This window comes from Staurois parvus, unplaced genomic scaffold (genome assembly GCF_062004578.1).
Source record: "Staurois parvus isolate SC_StPar_1 unplaced genomic scaffold, SC_StPar_1.0 ptg000019l, whole genome shotgun sequence".
Lineage (NCBI taxonomy): Eukaryota > Metazoa > Chordata > Amphibia > Anura > Ranidae > Staurois > Staurois parvus.
The window spans coordinates 25793657-25819446 of record NW_028317815.1 but is presented as its reverse complement, the minus strand read 5'-3'; the positions used below and the strand labels follow the sequence as shown (position 1 = coordinate 25819446).

Below are 25790 nucleotides of genomic sequence, written 5' to 3'. Positions count from 1 at the left end.
TAGAATTTTGTGGGGTTTTTGTTTCATTTTAAGAATGTTTGGTCAGTTTTTTAATTTTTAGTGGGGCCAAATTGACATTCCTTTTTTAGTCCTCATGCACACTGGATGTTTTTACAGCTGTTTTTTTTTGGCTTTTGATGTTTTTTTCTGCAGCCAGTAAACTGCCCAGCATGTTATCCTATGTGTCCATGCACACATAGACTGTAATCAACATTTTTTGGCAGGGGTGTTCTTTGGCTGGAGAAAAACCTTAGAACTAGTGGGTTTCTAGAGTTTTTTTAGCTGTAAAAAGCTCTAACGTTGAAAAACGTGGTAAAACACAGTAAATCATGGCAAACCAAGGTTTTTGGACTTGTTTTGACTAAAAAAAATGTTTTTTGGTAAATAAAACCCTCTAAAAACCGGAAAAAGTGAAAAAATGCAAAAAAAGCGGCAAAACGCCGCTAAACGCTAACACAAAAACACTGAAAAACTCACATTTTTAATGTGACTTTACACAGCTAACGTTACCAGTGTTATTAAAATGCCCAGTGTGCATGGAACCTTAGCTCCACATCATTCAGCGTCTGTGTTGGGACCTTGGGATTAATATAAAGGAGACTTTTTCAGGATACACAAACATGCACATATATTATTGCTGCTATTATTTTTTTACACTTTATTTATCCAGATTCACCCCCCCCCCCAGGCAGGTGTGCAGCTATATAGCTGTTCTAATAGTGATCTATTGTTGTCTGTAATTAGCTAGCGATAGATCACTGTAGCACTACAGCATTGCCCTAACACAGCATTGGCATTGGACAAAGCTGAGATAGATCTGTTTCAGTCTCCATACTGAATAGGAATGGCCTCATACTACTCAGTATGCCAGTTCACTCCAAACGTAAACTGAATGTGTAAACTTCAGAAGTCCAGGAGCAGAACATGTCGGCTCCTGGTCAGCTCTTGGGCTTAGTGCTGGATGTTGGCTTTCACAGACAGTGGGCAGTTACAGCCTACACCCCCACGGGGACCCACAAAAGTCACTAAGAGTAGGTGCCATTTTAAAATATGGCTGGGGTGAATAGTCATTATCTCAGCACGATTTTAAAACAACACTGGAAACTCAGGTAGTTAAGGGGTCATTCACCTTGACATTTCACAAAGAGCTCAAGGCATAAGTACATTTTAGAGTCCCAAGCCTTGGGAAACCTGTACCCTAATAGGTGAACCTCCAGGGCACAACCCATATGAGAAGAAGCCCACTTGAAAGATTTCTTTGCACTTCCCGTATCTCGAGACTCAACTGGAAGTAAGTGGAAATCTTCTGAAATGAGAGAAGATCCTACCTATCTGATCCTCGTCCATACTAAAGGACTAACCATCTATACCTGTTTTGGTAACAACTATAAAATGTTTGCATTTTCCATCATTTTCTTTTTTAGTGACAGTCATCTCCAGGACCAGTGGTGAACCTCCCCAAAAGGGACACAGACAGCAATACAAACCTAACAAAGGTTCTAACCCTTTCAAGCACTAAAAAAAAATGGACTAGAGTCATAAATATGAATTAATAAGTTATTGTTTAGGATGATTGTACTATGGTTTCTAGCATTATTATAATATATTATAATTAGACAAGCAAATCAGCTTAAAAGAGATGAATTATGTACACATTTATGGTGTAAACAAGGGCCAGCTAAAGAAGGGCCTCAAATTGAACTTTCCCCAAAAGGGCTGTTTGGACCTATGTTTGGACCTATGGACCTAGGATGTTATGAGGTCTATATAGCTTCTATCAAATATTGTGGCTAACGTGACAAGAATGTAATGTAAAGCTGTCCTGATCCATCTACTTCATCAGCCTAGCTGAAACACTTTAAAATGGGATTTTGTATTTTCTTTTTTCATTTTTGTCAGGGTCCTGCTGTAATTTGTAACTTTTTGTTCCCTGGGGGTTTATATATGTTATGTATATATTGCATATTGATATGTATTACATGTTAACATTTTATATCTAAATTTGTATTTTATTGATATTGCAAAGGGCTCAATCTGAGGCCATTGCTACCCCTTGTTCGAACCATTATACACAGACAAGACTGTAAACTGTATAGTAAAATATTTAAGTGGAGTTAATTATTATTTCGATAAGTTTGCATTTAGAAAAAAAAATCTCCCTAGAATCTTGCAGAATATGGTACTTAGGTTCTGTCCTGTAAAATGTAAAATCTTGAAGCAGGCAGAACACAGTCAATCTGATATCTCTTTGTCTGTACTTATCACACACACTACATCTTTCAAAAACAATTTAAAATCCAGCAACTTCCAAAAAAACACAGGTGCTTTAAAATACAAATCTTAACATAGAAAATCTCAGAATTAATAGAAAAAAGTAATAAGAAATTAAAAAAACCCTGAATGAGTGACCTTTAAAATATAAAAGAATAGTGCAATTATTCATGTTATTAATATCAAGCAGTTAGGCTGAGCAGTTCCAGAACAAAATGTTGCATAAATTAGATTTAGTACTTTAGTTACACTGGAACATACATTCATTTACACATCTAGTGCAGTTGTATAGTATTTCATAAAATGACAGCACTCTATTTACCACATATATTACTGTATTTTGTATTATAAAAACATTTTCGTTATAAATTAAAGTGAATATGATGATTTTGTGAGTTGAAGAGAAAAAATGATGAACCCAAAAACAATTCAATATTCTAACAAAACATGTCTTTATAACATGAAAAGACTGTTGACAAGAGTAAATCATGTTGGCTGGTCCAGTCACTGGGCTCCAGTCACTAAAGCATATCGCACGCAGTAGTATTTGGGCAACCTGACACAATTTTTCCAAATATCGCAAGTAATAAAGAAAATGTCAATTCGCTATTTCTTTATGTGGTATTTACTTAAAAAAAAAAAAAAACGCTCGGTAAATACTTCAAAACAGCATTAATGTGAAAGAAAGAAAGAAAGCATTAAATAAATAGTGGGAAGGGCATACGATATTGAAGGAATATAACAATTTAGCCAATCTGGATTAGTCTCTCAACGGTAATGCATAGAATCCTAAATATGGATAAAGCGCAAAAACTTTTGGGTTGCTTTACTAAAGACAAATAGACTGTGCACTTTGCAAGTGCGTTTGCCCCAGAGCTTAGTAAATGAAGTAAAGCTTCACTTTACAAAGAATACCCAATCACATGCAAGGAAAATAAAAAAAAATATTTTTTATTGGATGATGAAAGCAGATTTTCCCCTCATTTACTAAGCTCTGGAGCAAATGCACTTGCAAAGTACACAGTCTATTTGCCTTTAGTAAATCCACTCCATTACATGTAGTGAAATATATTTATTTTCTCATGTCATTTGGCCATATTTTTAGACTTTTTTGTGTATATACAATCATATATATATAATTTGCTGCATAAACCTCCCAATCACTCCAAATGTAATACAATGTACATGCATATCACAATGGTCTAATCCTTTGTTAGTACATATGTCATATGTAGTGGGAATACTTTACTTTTTTGTCAAATATCTTTGGAGATATCTTTGGTGAAAATTTTCACAAGACAGAATGGGATTAGGAAAAGACAAGTATTCTTACAAAGGTGTGGAACTTAAGCTGTTAGGAGAGGAGTGTCACCAGTTTGAAGGTTTGGCAGATGGATACCAGAGTGACACTTTCAAGAACGTCAGAGAATAACAATAGCTATTCTCTAACAAGACAAAACAGACCTGAATCTAAAGATTGATAGCATTTAGCCATCCTAGATTTTTTTATGCCAACTGTTCATGTTTTCCTCGGGATGGGGTAGAATTTGGGTCTCCTCCTACTCTTCCCTTTCCCAAGAAATGTATTATAATTCTATTATAAAAATCATAAAATGAAATACAGATGTAGTACTGTCCAGCATCCATCATTAAAACATCCAATTTATATATAAAAAATAATCACAACTAACAAAACAGTAAACATACAATATTAGATTACACACCTTCCAAACTAAAACATCTTACTCCCCAGTGAATTCAAGGCCATAGAGCCCCAGGGAGGACAATATTGTGAAGCCTGGAGGTATAATTAGGAAGGTAAATTTAAACAATACCTATAAATATACACACTACTGTACTTCTATTCTTAATCTCAAGCCCATGCCAATTAGATGGCCATTATTCTGTCCTAGTGATTCTGACACATTTTCATAGCTGCAAAAACTGCAAAGATGAACCCACTGGATAGTTTTTTGCCACCAAAGTTAAGGTTCATAGTCATGTTGACACTTTTAAAAGTTTCCCATTGACACAAAGGTTATAGCAGAACTTCACCCAAAAGGGGAAGTTTGATTACACTTTTTTTTTTGGGGGGGGAACTTGTACCTAATTTTGATAGCTACCTGCTCCCACCTCCTGCCTAGGCGATTTGAATGAAAGTTCAGCCCACCCCCCTTTGCCTGCAGCCTTCTGGTATATGTCACAGGTTCCAGGAGGCTACAGGTCCATTCACAATGCACAGTGAAACTCATCCATGAGCAGCAAGAAGCTGTCTGTGAAACTGCAAGGAGCTATAGTTGTCTTTCTACATCAGATATGGTGGTGCTTGGGACCCAAAGATCAGCAAAGAAGAGTGACGTGTTTCACCATCATTGGCATCTTCAGGAAGCTCATGACTCGAGATGGGGTTACATAGCTATCAATGTAACTTTCAGTAACGCAACTTCCAGCCAGTGAAACGTACCCTGCTTCCTCATGCTAGGAGAGCAGGGGCCGGCTTACTGTTAATTGATACACTGCTGGAATTCACTGGGGGATGGTTTGACCACCAGAGCACATGAGTGACATTTTACTACTTTTGTCTATGACACATTTACTTTATTAAACTGGTTGCACAATGATCCTGTTTATGGCCTTTTATCCCTGAGTTGATGAGTGCTGTTGAGCTGATAAAGGGCCTTAGAGGAAGGTGGAGACACAAATCCTAGAATCAGTACACAAGCGCATATAGACTTGTGTACTGCTTGGGTTTAAATGTTTGGTGTAATGTGTAAGGGGCAGGGAGTGGAACCACCGAATAGCACAATTTGAAGAGCACTGTCTAGCATGAATTGTGTGGAGCACATTCAAAACTGTTGCATATTACTGTTACTATTACTATTAGCACTAGTACTAGTTAGTTCATTTTGGACACTTATAGACACATATTGCTTTTTTGATAGCACAATATTTATAGTTTTTCATTTGGAAAAATTTTATTTTTTGTTTGTAAGTTCTTTTTAAGTCACAAAGTTATAGTTCTTGATGGTATACACTGATACCTCATTCATTTTTGTAGTTTTATGCACAGTATCCTTGTGTATTCATCACAAAAGTATTTGGAACAGCAGCAGGGGTATCACAAGTGTATGGGGTGGAATTTGTGGCGCAGTGATTTGAGTACAGTATACCACTGAATAGACTGCTGTGCATGCATTTTCTGCAAGAAAAAGGTCCTGTATCTTTTTTACAATATGTCTGCATGGTAATTGCATGGTGCTTTTACTAACATTAGCCAAACAAAGATCAGAACACAGTGATAAGACCTGACTTGGATGATTTCACTGTTTCTTTTGTGAACTTTGATGATGAATTGCTCCAAAATGCCTGCAGGTCAGGGGTCAGTGAGGGCTTTTTTAATAAATGTTTTTACTGTTTGTTAAGCATATTAATGATTTTACTGGCCACAACCTGGCCAAAGTTCTGTTTTAGGCTTTGGTCACACTTGATTTGATTTACAGTGTGACTATGTAGCATAACTTGGTTGCACTTTGACACATTTCTGACATGACGCTTCTGTGTTTTTTGTTTTGGCCAAATTAAAAAAATTATATGCAAATCTGCTGCGTCAAGGGAAAAAAGCACTGAAATTGAAATGAAGTTAAGAAAAAAAATCAGATTGCATGTAGATGCATTTTTGGTGTATTTTCCTTGATTCCTACAGGGCCAAATTCATGCTAGAATCATACCAAAGTGGTACAAGACCCTTTTCCAAAATCACACTATGATGTGCTGCATTGATGTGATTTTCATTGTCTTGCGTTTCTGTGCGATTCTGTGGAAATGCTTTTTTACACAGGTGGGGATACGCAGGAAACTAAGAAAAAAAATATAGTGCCAAGTCAGGTCATATTCTTTATTTAACCTTGTGATGAATGTCAGTTTGTCTTAGAAGTACGTAGATAAAAAAACAATCAACTTATTTTCAGATTCCCTGACATAACCAGGAAAGCATGATGCCATAGTAACACAGGTCATGTAAGTCTGTGGCTGTTAAATTCTATAACAAATATGAGTTCAAGTAGGAATATTATTCAGTTATTCTCTTATAAATTGAATCACAGATACATGATGTTCACATTTACTAGAGCTAAGAAATAGAGCTGCTGTTATGCTTAGAGTTATTTTACAGTTTTGTTTTCCTATTTTTCAATTATAAAAGCATGCTAAAGAGAACATTTTATTTTTATGGAAGGTCTGCTTTAAGTGAAATGCAAACTAATGATAAATTGAAAAAAAAAAATATTTTTTTTTTTACCTCCCCATATTGAACAGGTAAGGGGGTCTGTTGAATCTGTTTAGAACTTTGGCAGCTACCATATCATTTATTATATGATTAAATGTGAATTGGCAGTAAGGCTTCTTATTTAAAAATGTCCTACTTTACTTACTTCTTGGTTTAACTTTAATTAATTAAATTATTATTTTATTTATATTGCTTTGGAATCATTTACAGCAAGACTTCATTGCTGTACATCACCAATGCAATTCTGCAGCAGTAAAGTTATTTTATATGTGTAATGTAAAATAGAGTCCCATTAACAGAGGTGAAATATTAGTCCTCATGCACACTGTATGCCATTGACACTTTTTTCTCCTTCAGGAGTTTAGCAGCAGCAAAAACGTGGTAAAAAGCCATGGTTTGCATAGATGTTAATGCACATTAATATGTGTTCACACACATAAATGCGCGCTCATGTGCCTGGCGTTCATGCATTCCATTGGCCAGAATTCTGGCCGTTCAAATGCATAAATGCACCTAGTGTCAATGTATGTTAATGCACATTAAGGAGTTTTTGAGTGAATGCACAAATGATGTTTTTTTCTGCCTGTAAATTTCCCTGCCACTAAACTCCCAAAATGTCTATAGTGTGAATGGACACATAGGCTAAAAAGGAGGGGAGTTTTCAGGCAGAGAAAAAAATCTCAAACTCCTGTACAAGCAGCTATTTGGGGCTGCAGTGTGCATGAGGCCTTACCATCATAATTTCACTATTTATACAATGTAAAAATAAACCTTTGCTGATGATTAAGGTAACAAATATGATGTTCTTGCCTTGCAGGCTGCAGAATGGCTGTGCTTAAACTGTCAGACACAAAGAGCACTCTCAGGACAACTTGGGGACATGGGCAAAGTGCCTCCTCTTTTAGGACTGTCTCCAAAATCTTCACCAAAGCATTCTGTTTCTCCTGAACAAGCACAGAAAATTCCACCACCGAATCTGAAAACAGAGGATAAAACAACCGATCAAGTCATAAAAAAAGAAATTACAAAAACTTCAGATGAAAATGTTACTAAAGGACAAATGGATAAAGCTGGTCAAGTAGAAAGTAGAGATATGAAACCTACAGTTAGCTTACCTGTATTAAGCAAAGAAACAGAGGTTCCAGTGGTTTCTAAAGCTGCAGAGGTGCCACCCCTAAGAGACAGTATAAAAGATACTGTCCAAGACATTCCAGTGCCAAAGGAGCTGATAGAAAAGCATTTGCAGCATAAAGAAAAAATCACCCCAAAGCAAGATTTGACGATTGACCTTTCAACAACAACTTTGAAGAAATTCGAGGATGGAGTAGCATCAGATCAGAAAACAAAACCTGAAGGAACCAAGCTAACAGAGCAGGATACAGGAAAAGAAAAGACTGTAAGTAATATTAAATTAAACTAATATTCTGAAAAATGTGAACCAATAATATGCTATACCCTACTGACTTTAGTTTAAAAAGGCATTAGTACCACACTGGATTTCAACCTTAAAATTACATAATATGTATGTCTTATATCACTGGAAAAAAAAGACAGTGGCCTAGAGATAGGGTCTGCATATATCACAGAGGAGACAAGACAGTATTCCTCCAAACTTACATCCTAACACTACAACCAAAGACATAGCACAACTTTTACTTTTATCTGTATTAACTAACCAAGAAAACTATGCTGCTTTTGGTAGAGTTTGATAGGGTTCTGAAGAGTAAGGTACCAGCTAATTAAGGACAAATAAGCTAATTGCAAATTATTATTTATCTAAATACATACATGTGGATTTGTTGTGATTCTCTGGACTCCTTCACAGACTAGATAAATCTGCATGAAGATATTTATAAATATGTTAGCATTTTTTTCTACTTCATCCAGTCCATCTAGTACCAGTTATGTTGCCTAGCAAAAGCAAGCAAATTATTTTATCTCTGTTTCCTTTTCAAAGCTGTTAGTAATATCATGATTTATCCAATGCAAATTAGGTAAATCCAATAATATACGAGATAGGAGTATATGATAAAAAAAATCAGAAAAATCTTCATTATATGTCCAAATTTGCCACTGAGGCAGATGAGTCCAGTATAAATCCCCCATTGTGAACATCTCATTCTGTGGGCTTTAAAACTCAAACTCTACTGTCAGTGTTGATAAAGGGAGATGGAGGACAAAGCAATCTGAAAGTTCTTTGCAAATCTTTAAAGCTGAACTCCAGGAGAACTAAAAGTCCTACCTTGCAGTGGGGATGCCCTACACTGAAAGAGTTAACTGTTTGTTTCTGTGAAGGGGATGGCAAGAGCACGTATAACTACCTAAACCACCAGTGCCTCAGCAAACAGCAATTCCCCTACACTCTCCCAGTGGACTGTCCATCACTACCCTCATGTCCACTGCAGGACTATGGTCTCTTCATCTGTCTTGATGATGTCAGAGGACCTTAGACCACCAAAACACAAGGGAGAAGAGGTTGCAGGGAATGGACTATGAGCCTGTGGGAGAGGAGGATCGGCTAAATAAATCTGCTGTACCTTGTCCCCCAGGCATAAATGAGCAGTTTAAGTATATCTGTGGTCAAAATGTAAAATAATATATTAATTTCCACATTGAATTTACATTATTTCTAGCCTATTCCTATTCATCTGAATGCATTTGAAGTTTATAAACTTACTTTGTAAAGATCCCAACACATGTGCTTCCTTGAATTCTGTGACATGTATTCACCATACCCTATGAGTAGGCACTGCCTTGTCACACAGCCTGCCCTCTGAGCTACAGAGGTGCTGATAAAATGAGTTTCAGGACACAGAACCTGAATCTCTGCTTGCAGGCAGCAAGGTACCATGGAATATGTAGTTCTTAGAAGTTGTAAGCAAAAAGCAGTGGAGAAGCTGCAAAGCATGCAGGGAATCCAGAAAGTTGCAGCACACCATGAGAAGTAATATTATTGGATTGTCAAAAATAACTATTGTTTATATTTATATTTCAATGCTGATGTTATGAAATTAAAGGGTATGCTGTGACTATAGATCCCAGACCAACTGAAAGGAAAGCATTAGTTTTGATGGAGTTCAGCTTCCCAAAAAGCAGATCCCTATGTAACCATATATATATATATATATAGATATATAGATAGATAGATAGATAGATAGATATAGATATAAAACCCTTCTTCTCAAAGGTGATTTAACATAATCACCTTTTTTAGGCAATATGCATCATGTTCTAAAATTTACCTTCTGATTAATACCAGATCTTAGAGATAATTACGTCTCTCCATAGTTTAGTCAATCCTTCCATAAGGCAAGTTGATATTTTGTCTCAAGGAGTTCTCTAGGGATGCCATGAGACGTTTCTTACCTTCAGCTGCATCCTTCCAGTGCTGTATAGTGGAAAATCAGGGTGTAGGAATTGCATTACTGTACTGTTTCCCCACTATGTACTGGGAAAGTACAGCCACAATGTGGAGGTTCAGGGTTGAATACTAGGAATGGGACATGTGGAGGCAGTTTAAACTGAACCCGTGCTCAGATCATGCACACAAAATTATTTACATTTTCTGAACAAGCAGTAAGAACACTTTAAAACAAGCTTTAATTTAACCTCTTGGCGCCGGCCGCATGAAAATGTGTGGCCTCCCGGCGTCTGGGCCTTGACGCCGAGCAGCTGCACATTTGCGTGCAATTAAGAAAAACATATGTGCTGAGAGCGTGCACCCTGCGCACTCCCAGCACACATGTTCGGTACTCACGGAAAGGTCCGGATCTCCTCTTGCAATCGGGACCTTTCCCGATCATGTGACCACCGTGACAGTGAATCACGGTGGTCACATGACCCTAAAACCCTGACAGCTTCTGAAGCCCTTAAAGGGCTGGGAGGCGCCGGTGCCAAGGAGTTAACAATGTATTTTTAAGCATTGGGAAGAAATTAATTTTCAATTTTACAATGCAGACATTGTGTTTTCTATTGAGATGAGATCTTGGGAGCCTTTTAATCCTCCAATGTAAACACACAGAAGCTGGTTCTAAGCTTTTAGAAACAAATTAAATCCAAACTTCATGCTGCATTCACACCTGAGCGTTTTGTAGCGCAAAGCTTGAAGCTCCAAAACGCTCAGGGGGAAAAAAAATCAGTATTAGTCTGTGGAGATGGTTCACATCTCCGCTCCAAGTCACTTGAAGGAGAATGCCTGGAGATTAAAAAAGTTTTGTAGCTACTTTTGTAAAAATGCTGAAAAGCAATATGCTCAGATGTGAATGGAGCCTCAGAGTCTTTTCTGTGAGCTCTGAGGACTTTAAGAATTAATAACTTTACATTAAAAGCAGTTAAAAAGATCAGTGATGGTTTGTTCAGAAGTTTTGATGGTTAATAATCTGTAATAGTTTAATGTCCATAGTCTGGACAGAGGTGCACTTTAGATGCTACCTAAGTAGCAGCAAAATATTCCTATTCCATCCTACATAAACAAATACAGGGAAGCGTATAAATTCTGTCACACAGAAAAAGGAAATTCTAAGCAAGAGCAGTGAAAGAGACTGCAACAAATTTACTACAAGCTTTCAGCTTAAGTTATCAATTCCTCCCTCAGCTGCTCTAAATTGGCACTGCCATAGACTGAAACCTGACCCTGACACCTTCTTAATCATGCATATGTTTTATGTGAAAATCTGTGTCATCTTCAGTGATAAATCTGTCTCAGACACAGTTGGCTGCCCTGGATTACAGGCCACAAATATACTGTAAACCTGTTGCAAAGATTTTGCTAACCAATAGGCAGCCTGATTTTCACCTAGTAGTGTCACTAATTTGGTTGATAAATGCCCCCCAAAAAAGTATGTATAAAACATAATTTTAGCATTTTCAGCATATTAAAGGAAGTTACTATGAGGTTGCTTTACTCACATAATCTGTTCTTGTTCACCTAAGTCTTATTTAACACAGTTAATTTCACAACTTTGTTTGTGTTCATTTCAATTAGCATTACTAATTTGGTTCACAGTGATTAGCAGTTGGTGCATCCTTATTGCTAGTGGTTTTTATATCTGAAAGTTAAAAATTACTTCAGTGTTTTTTTCCCATATATGTCTAACTTACTGCATAATAAAAAGCACTTCTTTATCTCTTCCTTTACCTTTTTATTTTCCTTTCTTTGGAAATAGAAGAAAATGTAGGGCACAAGATCAGCATTTACTGTAAGAACAAATCCACTCGGGTTTTACTTTTTAGAGGAAATTAATCCACATCGTGACCTTTGTGTGTTGCGCTTAAAAGGAGTACCATGATCTCTAGGTCATACCTATATATGGTTTTTTTTGTTACATATGTTTAATTTAATAAAAACATATATTCCAGACATATGGCAGATAACCTATTTGGTTGAAAAGATATCAATATGGGACCCCAAGCAATGTTAATACTAATTGATATACACCTTATCAATTGCTTTAAAAGGGTTCCAAAACAGCAGCTTTGTGCTGAAACAGAGATCTTTAGGGTTGTTTACTGGCTCACCCTATACATTTAAAAGTTAAATAAACACACAAAATTATTACAAAAATATAATAGATTGTATTTTTTATGAGAAAAGAAATATCCAAACAGGCCGTTTAACTATTCTGTTCTGTCCCATACCAGGTATCTTCTGTTAAATAATTTCAAATGTCAAGTGTCAAAGTTTGATGAGCAAAGCTCCATTTAGTCTCCTATTCCAGAATGATGGAAACTTACTAAAATGAAAAGTAGTAACTAGGCTATAGATTTCTGGGAGATTACCAAGGTCCAGGTCCTGCAGTTTCATCTAACATTTAAAACTGGAGATGTGGATCCTGTGATCTAGGCTATTCTATGAATCTCATTGAAATGTTGTTATTTTGGAACAGAATCCCTATTAAAGCATCCACCTGGGCATAAAGGCTGCCGCATGTAAAAGGAACCACATGCACGTGCCATTCTAGCCATGTTGACCATGTCTCTGGTATTGTTTTCATGGTACTTTTTTTTTTCAATATATGTTTAAGTATATTAGGAAAATCCTGAAAATAGGAAAAGAAAAAGACCAACTGCAAAGATGCAATAGGATTGACAATTGGAAACACAGGTCTAGAGACTGGGTCAGATGCATCAGCGAAGTCAACTTTTTAAGTTTAATCATCTTTGGTGATGAGGGTAACCCATCATGCCACACTCTTCTTGCAAGTCACTGAGGGATTTTTTTTTCCCCAAAACATTTAGAAGCTAACATAGCAATTATGTTGCCACATATTAGCAGCATTATCAGTCTTCTGATATGATTACCACCAGTTCCATCTGAAATGTGCACCTTAATTCAGTATTTAGGTTTTGTGCTGCCCTAGGCAACACAAAAATTGACCACCCTCTCCCCTGTGGAGAGAGATTGACACCAACCAACACCACCTCTCTCCCCCACCCCCCATGGAGAGAGAATGACATTGATCAACAACACCCCTGTCCCCCCACCCGAGAGAGCCTTCCACTACCATAAACCCCATACACCAGCTGCCCCCCCTCCTGGCAAGAGAGAGAAAGACACTCACTTTCACAACTCCAGACATCCCCAGGAATGAGAGTCTGGCTCTACATACACCATCAAGTAATCCGTAGTCTTACCGATCGCTGTATGGGACCTCTTTGTGAGGCCTCGATCATGTGACCACTGACTGGCCAATCAGTGATCACATGAATAGTGGTAAGCAAGATGTTACTTCTGACATCATTGCTTACTACTTGTGAAATCTGTGAATGATCACAGAGGTCACATGGTACAAGGCTATTCACAACAGCCTTGTACCATGTGACAAGCTGTGACCAATCACAGCTCGCACAGTATTTCTCAATGGCTGCAAGGATGCAGCCAGAGAGAAGGAGAAATTATTGCTTTTACAGCCTTTAGGGTGTAACAGCAATCAGTGTAAGGAAAAAAAAAATCTTCATTACCCCCACAAGTAGTACAGTGTCACTATGTCACTATGGTGACACTGTACTGCTAGGGTGGCAGTATGTAAAAAAAAAACAAAAAACATAAATAATAATATTAAAAAATAAAATAAAAATGTAAAAAAGTTTTGAAAAATTATAATTTTTGGTCATAAACTAATTTGGGTTATTTTTTTTTACTAAAAAGATAGCTGAATACATTTTGGCCAAGATTTATGAAGAAAAATTATTTATTTGCAAAATTTTATAAGAAAAACACTTTTATTTCAAAATGTTTGGACTTTTTACTTTATATAGCAAAAAAATAAAAATGCCAGTGGTGAATAAATACCACCAAATTAAAGCTTTATCTGTCTAAAAAAATGCTAAAAAATTAATATGGGTACAGTGTTGTATGACCGCACAATTGTCATTCAAAGTGTCCTGGCCTGGACAGGAAGAGGATGAAAGTGTCCGAACTTGAAGTGGTTAACAAAAATTGTGAAATCCATGGTGCCTTTTTATGCCTTAATCCCCAAAACAGATTAATCAGTAGAGATAGAAGGGTTAGTTTACTAAAGATATAAAAGGGGTTCAGCTTGCAAAGCAAACATGTGCTACTCCTTTAGCAAATTAACCCCAATGTTATAATTTTTTTTGACTGTTCAAGATAAAGCATTGGCACTACAAGGACAAAGTAATGTTACTGTTTATCACTTATTTACCTTTACATAATGTTATTGAGGAACACATTAAATAATAGTACATTTACAGTACATAGTACATAGTACAGTTTTAATAAATGTCAATTAATTTTGGGAAATAGGGACCCAATTATTTGTTTTCACTGTTACAAATGTGATCAGGCGTTACATTTGCTAAGTTTCAAATATTTTGTAAGATTAAGCTTCATATAGTAAATGCTGGCCTTAGAACTACATATTATGATATACCTTTACTGTCATCATTATTAAAATGTCTCAGTGGTTTTATTGCTGTTTGTACATCATGCAAAATTTTATATTCACAGTATCTTTTTGTTTACATCTATGAAACCAAAACCCACATTTCATATTGATGCATGTTTCAAATCATATGCTGGTTTTCATACAAATGTATCTGTTGTCATAAATGATATCAGTCTTTCAGTGTGCTCCTTTAACATTTTACTGTTGTCTATGCATCTGTTGTGAACAGACTACATTATATTTATATACACACTAGAACATTTTATCTTTTTTTTGTGATATATTTAGAAGAATGTAAAATGTTAATGGGTGTGATAGGCAAGCATTCATGTCATGCCAGTAAACAGTTAATGCCCATGCATTTTTGTGACAAGTTGTATGTATGAAACTGATGAAGCACTGCATCATTATTCCTACATTTATTAAATCTGGTCTACAGACTGGAGGCAGCATCTATTTCTGTGTCCCACCTACTCCCCTGCTTTACTTTTGATCTGCAACAATTTTGTGTCATGTATGAGCTGTTAAAAAAAATAAATAAAATACATGCATCATCTTTCATTTAGGCTGGGTTCACACTTGAGCTTGAGTTGGTGTTTTTGGAGCATTTTGTGTGTTTGTATGCACATTGCAGCTGTTTTCAGACATGAAAACATTGTTTTTGTTTTATCCATTAGAAAGCTAGTTACTAGTAAAAGGAAAACGTGTTTTTAGGCATTTTTCAGGCACTCCTATTGAAGATTATAGCAACCAAAAATGTGGCTACCCCAAGGAAGTACTATTTTGAGCTTTGAGCAACAAGCTTAAGTGACACAATAATCAGGTATGAAAAGGAACCAGTGAATAAAATGGGAATCCTCGCATTGAGCACTGAAGTGAAATGCGCTTCAGATCACTCAGATATGAACTGGACATAACAGAATAAAAATTAGATGTTAGAAAAAGAGAGCATTAAACTATGGAGCATTTTTTGTTTATGCTATACCCATTTTTAAACTACTATATTTTTATATTATAGCTAATAGCCATCATAGCCCAAGATGCAAAAATTACATTGACAGTGTGACTGCTTAGACCAGCAATGGGCAAACTACGGCCCGTGGGCCGTATACGGCCCGGTGGACCTTTTAATCCGGCCCGCGGAGAGTGGCAAACATCGGCTGTCAGAACGTGTGTAGGCGGGGCAGCGTGAGGAACGCGAGGGGAGCGAGGCTCCTCTCACAGTCCGCCCTGAAGACCGGAACGGCGCGGGAACACGGCGAGAGGAACGCGCGGAGCAAAGGTAAGTGAATTGACACAGGGGGGACTTGGGGACTTACTATGGGGAATGAATTACTATAGGGGGGATGAATTACTATATGGGGGATGAATTACTATGGGGGATGAATTACTATGGGGGATGAATTACTATATATGGGGGATGAATTACTATTGGGGATGAATTACTATGGGGGATGAATTACTATATGGGGGATGAATTACTATATGGGGGATGAATTACTATGGGGGATGAATTACTATATGGGGGATGAATTACTATGGGGGATGAATAACTATATGGGGGATGAATTACTATATGGGGGATGAATTACTATGGGGGATGAATTACTCTGTGGGGGATGAATTACTATGGGGGATGAATTACTATATGGGGGATGAATTACTATATGGGGGATGAATTACTATGGGGGATGAATTACTATATGGGGGATGAATTACTATGGGGGATGAATTACTATATGGGGGATGAATTACTATGGGGGATGAATTACTATATGGGGGATGAATTACTATGGGGGATGAATTACTATATGGGGGATGAATTACTATGGGGGAGGAATTACTATATGGGGGATGAATTACTATGGGGGATGAATTACTATATGGGGGATGAATTACTATGGGGGATGAATTACTATATGGGGGATGAATTACTATATAGGGGATGAATTACTATGGGGGATGAATTACTATATGGGGGATGAATTACTATGGGGGATGATTTACTATATGGGGGATGAATTACTATGGGGGATGAATTACTATGGGGGATGAATTACTATATGGGGGATGAATTACTATGGGGGATGAATTACTATATGGGGGATGAATTACTATGGGGGATGAATTACTATATGGGGGATTAAATACTATGGGGGATGAATTACTATATGGGGGATGAATTACTATGGGGGATGAATTACTATGGGGGATGAATTACTATATGGGGGATGAATTACTATGGGGGATGAATTACTATATGGGGGATTAAATACTATGCTTACTATGGGGGAATATTACTATACTTACTATGGATGACACATACACATCATTCATCTACTCTTGGTCCGGCCCCCGGGTCCAATATATGAACCCATTGCGGCCCTCAAGTCAAAAAGTTTGCCCACCCCTGGCTTAGACCATATAAGTACAATTTAGGCACTTTCCGCTGGCTTGGTGCATATATGCGGCCACTCAGAGGGTGGGCTTTAATGGTGAGTGGCCGCATATATGCGCCCCTAGTTAAACACTTTACTGTGCTGAAAGTACACTCCCAGCATAGTAATACCCTTGTACCAGAAAGCTCCCGATGCATATGAGCAAGCGGGAGCTTTCCAATCATGTGACACAGTGGCCACATAATTAAAATGCCACCTCTGCCTCTTGGCTTTTAGTTCTTGTTAAAAGACCAAGAGGTGGTGATGGGAAAGAGTTAAAGCATATTGCCAGTTCCTCTTAATTTAGTGTAAGATTTATTTCACAAAATCCAGAGCAGCAAAGTTGAAATGATATATTCAGTCATTTCTATTTTGGGAGGAATATACTGTACTATCTATGGGGATCTAACAGAAGTAACACTGAGAGTTCCCAGTGAACAAATAGAACAGGACAAAGGAAAAAATGAACAGAACAATTTAAAATATGTCCTTTCCTTTGGCAAATTTCTGGGTTACCAATACACAAAGTATACATTTTTTACCCATCAAGTTATGTACAATATTTTACCAAGGGATGTAGTAACCATACTCCTGCACAGTATCGGAGTGTTTTGGAGGTCCTCGCATATGGCAAAGGGTCAAATAGTGCAGTCTCTACAGGACATTTCTATTCTGTATTAGAAACCTAACGTTTTGCAAAAGTGTTTCAGGATGCAATTACATATTCAGTGATTTTGAAATAGACTTTACATGTTTTTTCCAAAAAAAACCCCACTTTTTTAAAATGTTATGTTACAGTAAAATTGTCATGTGAAAAATACATGGGCTTGAAAAGTTAAAGTAACATCAAAGTCATAATCTACATACTTGTGCCAAGTCAGTAACTCAGTATACTGAAGCAAGAGGATCAGCAGATAGGTAGTCAGAAGGAGAGGTCAGCAATGCCTGTCTCCCTCTAACAATGAAGTGAAGTGGCTTCTTCATAAGCTCATCAGAATGTAAGCTGCAGGACATTATGGTGAAAAGGCAATGATCTCTTCTAATGTATTGAAGCAAAGTACAAAGTATCATTTAGGTTACTGTTCAAATAATGTGGAAACATTTATTAGCAACTGTTGTTGACTACAATTGTGACATTACCTGTGCTTCATTCCATAGGGTAAAGGTTAAATAGGTAACTATACCCATGTTTAAAATCAGTTTTAAACACAAAAGCAACTGGGTGACCCCTTCCTTTAAAAGACCTGTCAGGTTTGGGAGAGCAAAGGTTTGAGTATGAAGTAATATTACTGGGATTTATTGTATTGTTTGCTTAATAGAATTTTTCTTGCAACATTACCATGCCTAATCAGATCATACATTATATATGATGAGCTGTGGATCCATGGAAAACAATCTGTGGCAACACTTCATGTACCTGCTTGGAGATAAGGAGCACATATTATAGGACTGCTATGGAGATATAAATGAAATGATGATCTGGCAATGTCTTGGTGGGGATTTATGGGACATTTTTTTAAAGAAAATTTAAAAAATGTAAATGTCCAGACTAACAAGCTGGCATTCTAAATAAATGAATATGTCTTAAAAGAAATGTAAAATAAAAAACTATTTTAGTTGTCAGTGCATCAACAGGTATAAACTTGAATTTGATTGAGGGAGTAGGTTGCCAGTGGTCTGGAATTTTAGTTATTCCCTGAGCTATATTTATTGTCTGAAAGCTTGCAAATCTTAAAAAACAATAAAGGACAATCTTCCTGATGCATATGAAACATTAATGCATATTTATGAGAGTGATTCAACCCACCTTCAAGCAATAATGATGTTAAAAGACAAATTTTAAATATGTTGTTATCTTGAGTCATTGAACATGATTCAGCATGATATGAGAACACTATTAGAAGCAGTTTGATAATGGCTATGTACATAAATATTAAACGCTGGCTGACATTACATTTCTCATCCAGAAAAGTTAGCATACCTAAAATTGAATTATTATTAGAATAAATAAACCTATTCCTTATGTGATTGGTTTGAGGATTTCTAACACAGGGAAGGCATTACATTTCAAAACTGAGAAAGAGGGACAAAAGAAAGGGCACAAAAAAGTATTAGTTAAATCAACATGCATTTTTTTACAACTACATTTCCTTTATATTGGTCTTTCAAAATAACAAATGCAATCATGTATAGCTTGGATGGAAAGTTTAGTGTAGTATACTAATCTTGATGATTACATTTTACATCAATTACAGAAATATATACATTAGACCAACAAGAGGAACAGCTGAGAAGGAAAGAGGGGCAGAGGCATTTGCTTCCATAAGGTTTACAATCCTTCCAAATAAAGGACAGTTGGCAGATTTAGATTAAATAACCCTATAAACATTTATGCTATGAAACAAATCATTTACAGTTATGTTTCTTCTTGGAATTTGCAGTAGAGTTAAATATAGTCACTCAAATCCTACGTAATTTAATGGAGTAATTTGAGCTTTTAGCGTTCTAGAGGAAGCAAAGTTAACTTGATCTAGTTTTGGGAGCTATGTAATCAATACATGTGACGTCTTATTATGACTTAACAGAATTTTATATACATAATTCCTTGAATTTACTATGTTACTGTGATAGTTTGGATGACAATTACTGCAATAGGATACCAAAATGAATATTATATAATTTTGTGAAACCAATGGAGCATTATTTTGGTGGTATTTTTACCAAATAAATGAAAATAAGACAAACATTTAAGAAAAAAATGTCAGTACAGTCTAAATACTCCCAAATTGACCTCCTTTTAGAAAATAGACACCCCAAGATAATTTTTCGCCATGATTGTTTGAAAATGAAAAAAAATATGCTTACACTGAGGAGGTTAAAACATGGAGCTTGGTAAAGATGCACTACCTACAGCAACATAATACACAGTTTATACATAAAGGGGGCAGAAGTTAAAATGGGTTAATGTCAAGGTCATAGACAGTGGGGGAATGGAGATGAAGGGGTTAGATTACATGCACACTGGGCATAAAAATGGTACAAGCATTTTGCATTTTTTTTGTCGGTAAAAGCAACTCTATGTTAGCCTATGTGTCCATGCACATTAGAGCTTTTAGAGGCATATTTGCAGAGGAACGTGTTCATTCTGAAAAAAAAAATCACAAGGGGATTTTTGAGAGGAGCTTTTAGGCATAAAAAATGCTTGACACTCATAAATGCACATAAACTAGCGTTTAGGAGTGTTCAGTGTTTTCAAGTATACATTGAAAAATGAGCAGAAGGGAGTGTTTTGAAACAATAAAAACACTTACAAAAGCAAATGCCCGTAAACTATCATAAACTCTTGCGCAATATGCCACTTTTATGCATTTTTATGCCACTTTTTGTTCTGGCATTTTTTCTGCACCTAATGTGCATGGATCATTAATGTTCTGATGTGTAGATAAGGGAGTAACAGGTTGACATACAGACCACTGGAGACAGGATGGAGATAAGATGTACAAGGAAGGAGTGGGGGGAATGAAAGGGTTAAAAAAAATACCCCACTACCCAGGGGCAGACTGACAACTCATGGGACCCCGGGCAATAGGGGATCATGGGGCCCCTGTGTCCTTGCCCAAACTCAAAAAAGCCTATAAAAAAGGTACCAGGAGCATCTCATGGGGCCCTCTACTGACTCGGGTAGTTCCAGAGTTTCCAAATGGTCAGTCTGCCCCTGCCACTACCAAGAGGTGACCCTGGTGGGTTATTACGTGCCAAATAGATTTCAACATAAATTTTTTTCTCATTTGCTGAAGGTGATTTTGCACCATCAGCGTGGTATTCTCTTATTGCTGGGTGATTCGAATGTTGCTCTTAATTTCTCTGTCGATCGCCGTTACCCGACAGGAGGGACCCCTATCACGACCTTTCCCAGGAATCTAAATTGCGTGATATGCGGGAATACACTTTTTATTCGGCTCCACACCTGAGCTTTTGTAGAATAGATCATGTCTTCATTTCCTTCCAACAGTTATCTTTAATTCAGAAGATTGTCATTGCAACCTCACCCTGGTCTGATCATGACCCATTGGTTTTCTCACTGTCTTTCTGGTATGGCTTGGCCCTCTTTTCTGTGGAGACTCAATGAATCCCTGCTCACCACTCAGGCTTCTTGCTCCCAGGTTCTTGCGCACATTCAATCCTATTTTACGAAAAATGTGGGTTCTGTATCCTCGGCCGTCTCTCTGTGGGAGGCTCACAAAGCCACCATTAGGGGTCACCTGATTCAGATTGCTTCATCCAGGAAACGTGCCAGAGAGAAGAGGATGTTGGAACTGACCTTGCGATTGGCCGTGGTAGACTCTACCTGGAAAGCCTGCCCGACAACGGCCAATAGGAAAGCTCAAGATACTGTGGCTGTTGAACTTGATCTTCTTTCAACTACACAGCCTTGCATTGGGCCAGACATAGATTTTATACATGTGCCAATAAACCGGGGATGATGTTGGCCAAGAAACTTAATTCGATGGGTCGCACGTATAAATCTGTTCAACTCTGTGTGAGGGGCGGTGGCCTTACCTCGGACCCTGTGAAGATTACACATAGATTTGTGGATTTGTTGGGCTCTACTATAAAAAATTTGCCACCGTTCTAGTTCCTCACTTGGCGGCCTTTTTTAATTTTTTGAAGCAGGGTTCCTGGCTTTCTTTGGGGTCTCTTCAGGCACATATTACTATGATCCCTAAAAAGTCTGAAGATGCCTTTGAAAAGCAAGATTTCAGACTGATCTCGCTGCTAAATGTCGACTTAAAAATTCTGGGAAAGGTTTCTTTTCACCCGAATTAATAAGTATCTACTCTCACTTATCCACAGAGATCAAGTTGGGTTCACACCGGGGCGACAAGCTGCTGATAACATACGTAAAGTCATCCATCTCATTCATATCTTACATCACCACAGGATACCGGGGTTTCTTTTATCCCTGGACATTTATAAAGCTTTAGATTCACTTTCTTTGGAGTATTTGACATATACACTGTCTAGATGGGGGTTTTGTGATGCATTCTCAGTTTTATATTAGTATTCCTCGGCCTCTGTCAAATATGCAGACTTTTTTTCCTCATATTTCGCCATTTTCAGGGGCATGAGACAGGGATGCCCACTATCACCTGCTCTTTTTGTTCTCACTCTCGAACCTCTAGCTGCAGCCATTCAAAATCACCGGATATTTCTGGTGTCCCCTATGCCGGCACTTAATACAAGGCCAAAATGTATGCTTAAGTTGATGCTCTCTTGGTTTTAACCAATCCTTTCATCACTCTCCCCAATCTCCAGGTCTTAGTGGACCATTTTTCAGCTGTATCTGGCCTTAGCAGCAATTTGTCTAAAACCACGGCATTGAATATTATGCTCCCTGCCGACCTGGTTGAATGGTTGCAAACACAATTTCCCTACCGTTGGGCATCCCATTCCCTGGCTTATCTTGGTGTTACACTTACTACCTCCTACTCTGCCTTATTTTCAGCTAATTATTACCCCTTACTCCGATCTGTTACTTCCCTGCTTCATTCTTGGCAGTTTCCTTCTTTATCATGGATTGGTCGGATACATGTTGTCAAGATGATTATCTTGCCGAAGATCCACTCTTTGTACTCATAGACTACAGGGAGGTTTGGGAGTCCTACATGTTTCTAGATACTACTTGGCGGCTCAAATTTCCCAGTTGTCCATGCTTCATGCCACAACGGATATCCCGTCATGGGTACTCTTGGAATTACCCAACTGTGCTCCGCTTTCCTTAACTACATTGCTTTGGCTACCGCCTAAGTTGCACCCTCTGGACCTGAGCCCTATCATGCTTCACAGTTTACGAACCTGAGATTCTGTTAAATATTCGGGTAATTTGATATCATCTTTTCTATTCTCATTTCTGTGATTTATGCCTCTCCTAACAGTAGGTCCTCCTCACCACCCCTGCCTTATATCTCTCAATGGGAACAAGATCTAGGTTTCTCAATTGCAGTGGAGAATTGGCATAAGGCCTGGGGGATGGTGGTGAAATATTCCTTCAATACAGTCACTCTTGAGGCAGCCTACAAAGTTCTCCTGCGGTAGTACTGGGTCCCGACTCGGACTGCTCACTTTAATCTGACTGGCAGAGATAGGTGTTTCCAGAACTGTGGTCTACATGGGGACATCTTGCACATCTGGTGGTTGTGCCCGCGATTGATAGGCTTCTGGTCTAGGGTTTTTGGTTCACTGCAAATGTTATTTCATATTACGATCCATAAGGATTCAAGAGTGGCCTTCCTGCATTGCCCAATTTTGGGTCTGTCTAGCAGAAATTGGCATCCTACCTATTCATTTTGGCCAAACGTGCTATAGCTCAAGCTTGAAGAACCCCTTCGGTTGTCTTCCAGGGGGTGAAGACCCGGATGAATGCTATGCTGATCAATGAACAGATGTCTAGCACTCTTCACGATTCTCATCTGAGATTCTTTAAGGTTTGGGAACCTTAGATGAATTATTCCCTGCCGTCCCTGCCTCCTACTAGCTATGGCCTCTTATAGTCGTTGCCTGTGCTAGCCCTGGATCTGTGACTCTTCTAGTCTTCCTTTCTTCAATGTTTTTTCCCTGAATCTTTCTTCCTTTCTTATTTCTTTCTATGTTCGTATATTTTCTTTTTTTTATCAGTTTGGGTTTTTTTCCCGTATGTTCTGAGCTGATACTTCTCAGTAGGGGTTTTTCCTCCTGGTTTTTTTTTTTTCGGTAATATGATGGATTGCTGCTGCTACTATTTGGTTCAGCTTTTTGCCATCCCTCCTTGTTGTCATTGGACGTTCCTTTGTTTGGCTAATACACCCTGCTGGTTTGTATCTGCTTATGTATGCTATTGTTCTGCTCTGCCCCTGCATGAGCATATAATGAGCTTGTTGTATTATAAAAACAAAAACTTATTTAATAAAAATACTGAAATAGAAAAAAAATACCCCACTGCCCTACCTCTCACTGTTTATATGCTGATCTGCTGTTCTTTTATAAAACAGCATTAACGATCTGGTTAATGGGTTACAAATTGTAGAAGTTTAATAATACTTGTTCCTCCACTGGTGACTCAATCCTTTTCTGTCATGTAAAGCTGTACCTTCCAATGATTCTTTAGCATCTGACTTTTCTGGCTGTCTCCCCTCTGCATGCTGTGGCCCATCCATCAGCTACTGTGCAACTACTGTGTTCTTACAGCTGAGCCATTGATGCAGAGGCCAGCGGTAGAAACCACAGCATGCAGCAGGGAGATGTAGGCATCCAACACACCAAGAGCTGTCTGATCCAAAAATCTTTGGTGATTGTAGCTCTGCAAAAGAGTACAACTGGAGTCACCAGTGCTGGGACTTGTAATTATAATTTTTTTACAGGCTGACTTTTGTTTTTAGCAACACAATACTTATACTTAAGTTCTGTGTTTAGTTGGTTTGTTGTTTTCTGCTTTTTTTTTCATTCTTTTAATTACGTTTCAAGTAGTACAAAAGAAAACAACACCTGTATAACAAAGCTCTGATGGCAATAGCAATTTTTCCAGTCTGCTTGCCCATGTTTAAGGGTTTATAATGCTAAACCTATTTACTAGTATGTGTCCTGTTTTAATTAGACCTAGTACACACGATCAGAAAATTGTACGAAAAATATCGCTTTTGAAACAATCATCCGATAATCTGATTGTTAGTACACAGCCCTTGTCTGAAATTATTCGAAGGGACAAGCTTGAAAATTTTTCTCGTTCAGTACCAGATCGTAGGATTTTTGTTTAATCAGTCTTAATTAGTTTTTGTCCAAAAATAGAAATACAATACAATACATTACATCACTTTTTAATTTGTATTCTGTTGTATAAGAATTTTTGTAATTTTAGTAACCTCTTTACTTTCGATATGAGACTAACATGCAAAAAAAAACCAAACAACCGACTATCATTCTTCTGATACTCTCATCGTGTATACGGGGCCTTAATCACATAAGTGGTTTGCTTCAAGACATAGGGGTTGATTTACTAAAACTGAAGAGTGCAAAATCTGGTGCAGCTGTGCATGGTAGCCAACCAGCTTCTAATGTCATTTTGTTTAATTAAGCTGATTGGAAGCTGATTGGTTTCTATGCACAGCTGCACCAGATTTTGCATTCTCCAGTTTTAGTAAATTGCCCATAGTTATTTGTTTATTTCAAGACAGCTGTTTTTCAAAGACAGTTTTCATTTCCATTGGCAGATATGATTTACCAATTTTATCATATCCAAACAAGGATAAGCAATTTGAAGATCTAGGATTGATAAAGTCTAGTCTGGTTTGTGCAGCATCACTGTGAAAGTTATTCATGGCCTATATTTATTGATATAATTTATTGAGCAGTTTTGAACTATTGGTCTAATAATGAGAGTTATGCTTGAAACGTTTGCCACAACTATTTAATTACATTAATTAATATTGTAATAAAGCTCACATTGGTGCAATAATCAATGTGTGTCATTTTTTCTGTTTTGGTCTGGTCCTCATTGATGAGCATGACCAGATGCCACTCATCAAATAATTTTTTGCCACAGATAGATAGATAGATTATATATTATATAAATCTTGCTGATTGGAATAAGTCCACTGACAAAAACACAGTTTCTGGGCTTCCTGGTTTGAAGAACTATCTGCTTTTCAGATATCATATCTGTTCCTGTGAGTGATTTGCAGACCCTGGCTCTGTGCAGACTGGCTGCATTGGCTGAGAGTGTTTTACACTCAAAAATCAAAACACTGTCATTTTATGTGGTATCATATAATTGCAAAGAAATAGACAAATGTTCAATAAGACTGTGATGTATACCTGTTCTCCTATATATACCCTTTGTCTTTGTATACACAAACA

At 37.5% G+C, this 25790-nt stretch overlaps 1 protein-coding gene across 6 annotated transcripts in view; it reads left to right on the top strand.

The window, feature by feature from the left end:
- PCLO (piccolo presynaptic cytomatrix protein) overlaps nt 1-25790 on the top strand; it is a 357044-nt gene that overhangs the window by 219368 nt on the left and 111886 nt on the right. For all 6 annotated transcript variants that reach the window (XM_089685932.1, XM_089685920.1, XM_089685918.1 and 3 more), the window contains exon 4: nt 7374-7952. In XM_089685932.1, coding sequence (XP_089542058.1) covers nt 7374-7952 — 579 coding nt within the window. The remainder of the gene's footprint in view (nt 1-7373; nt 7953-25790) is intronic.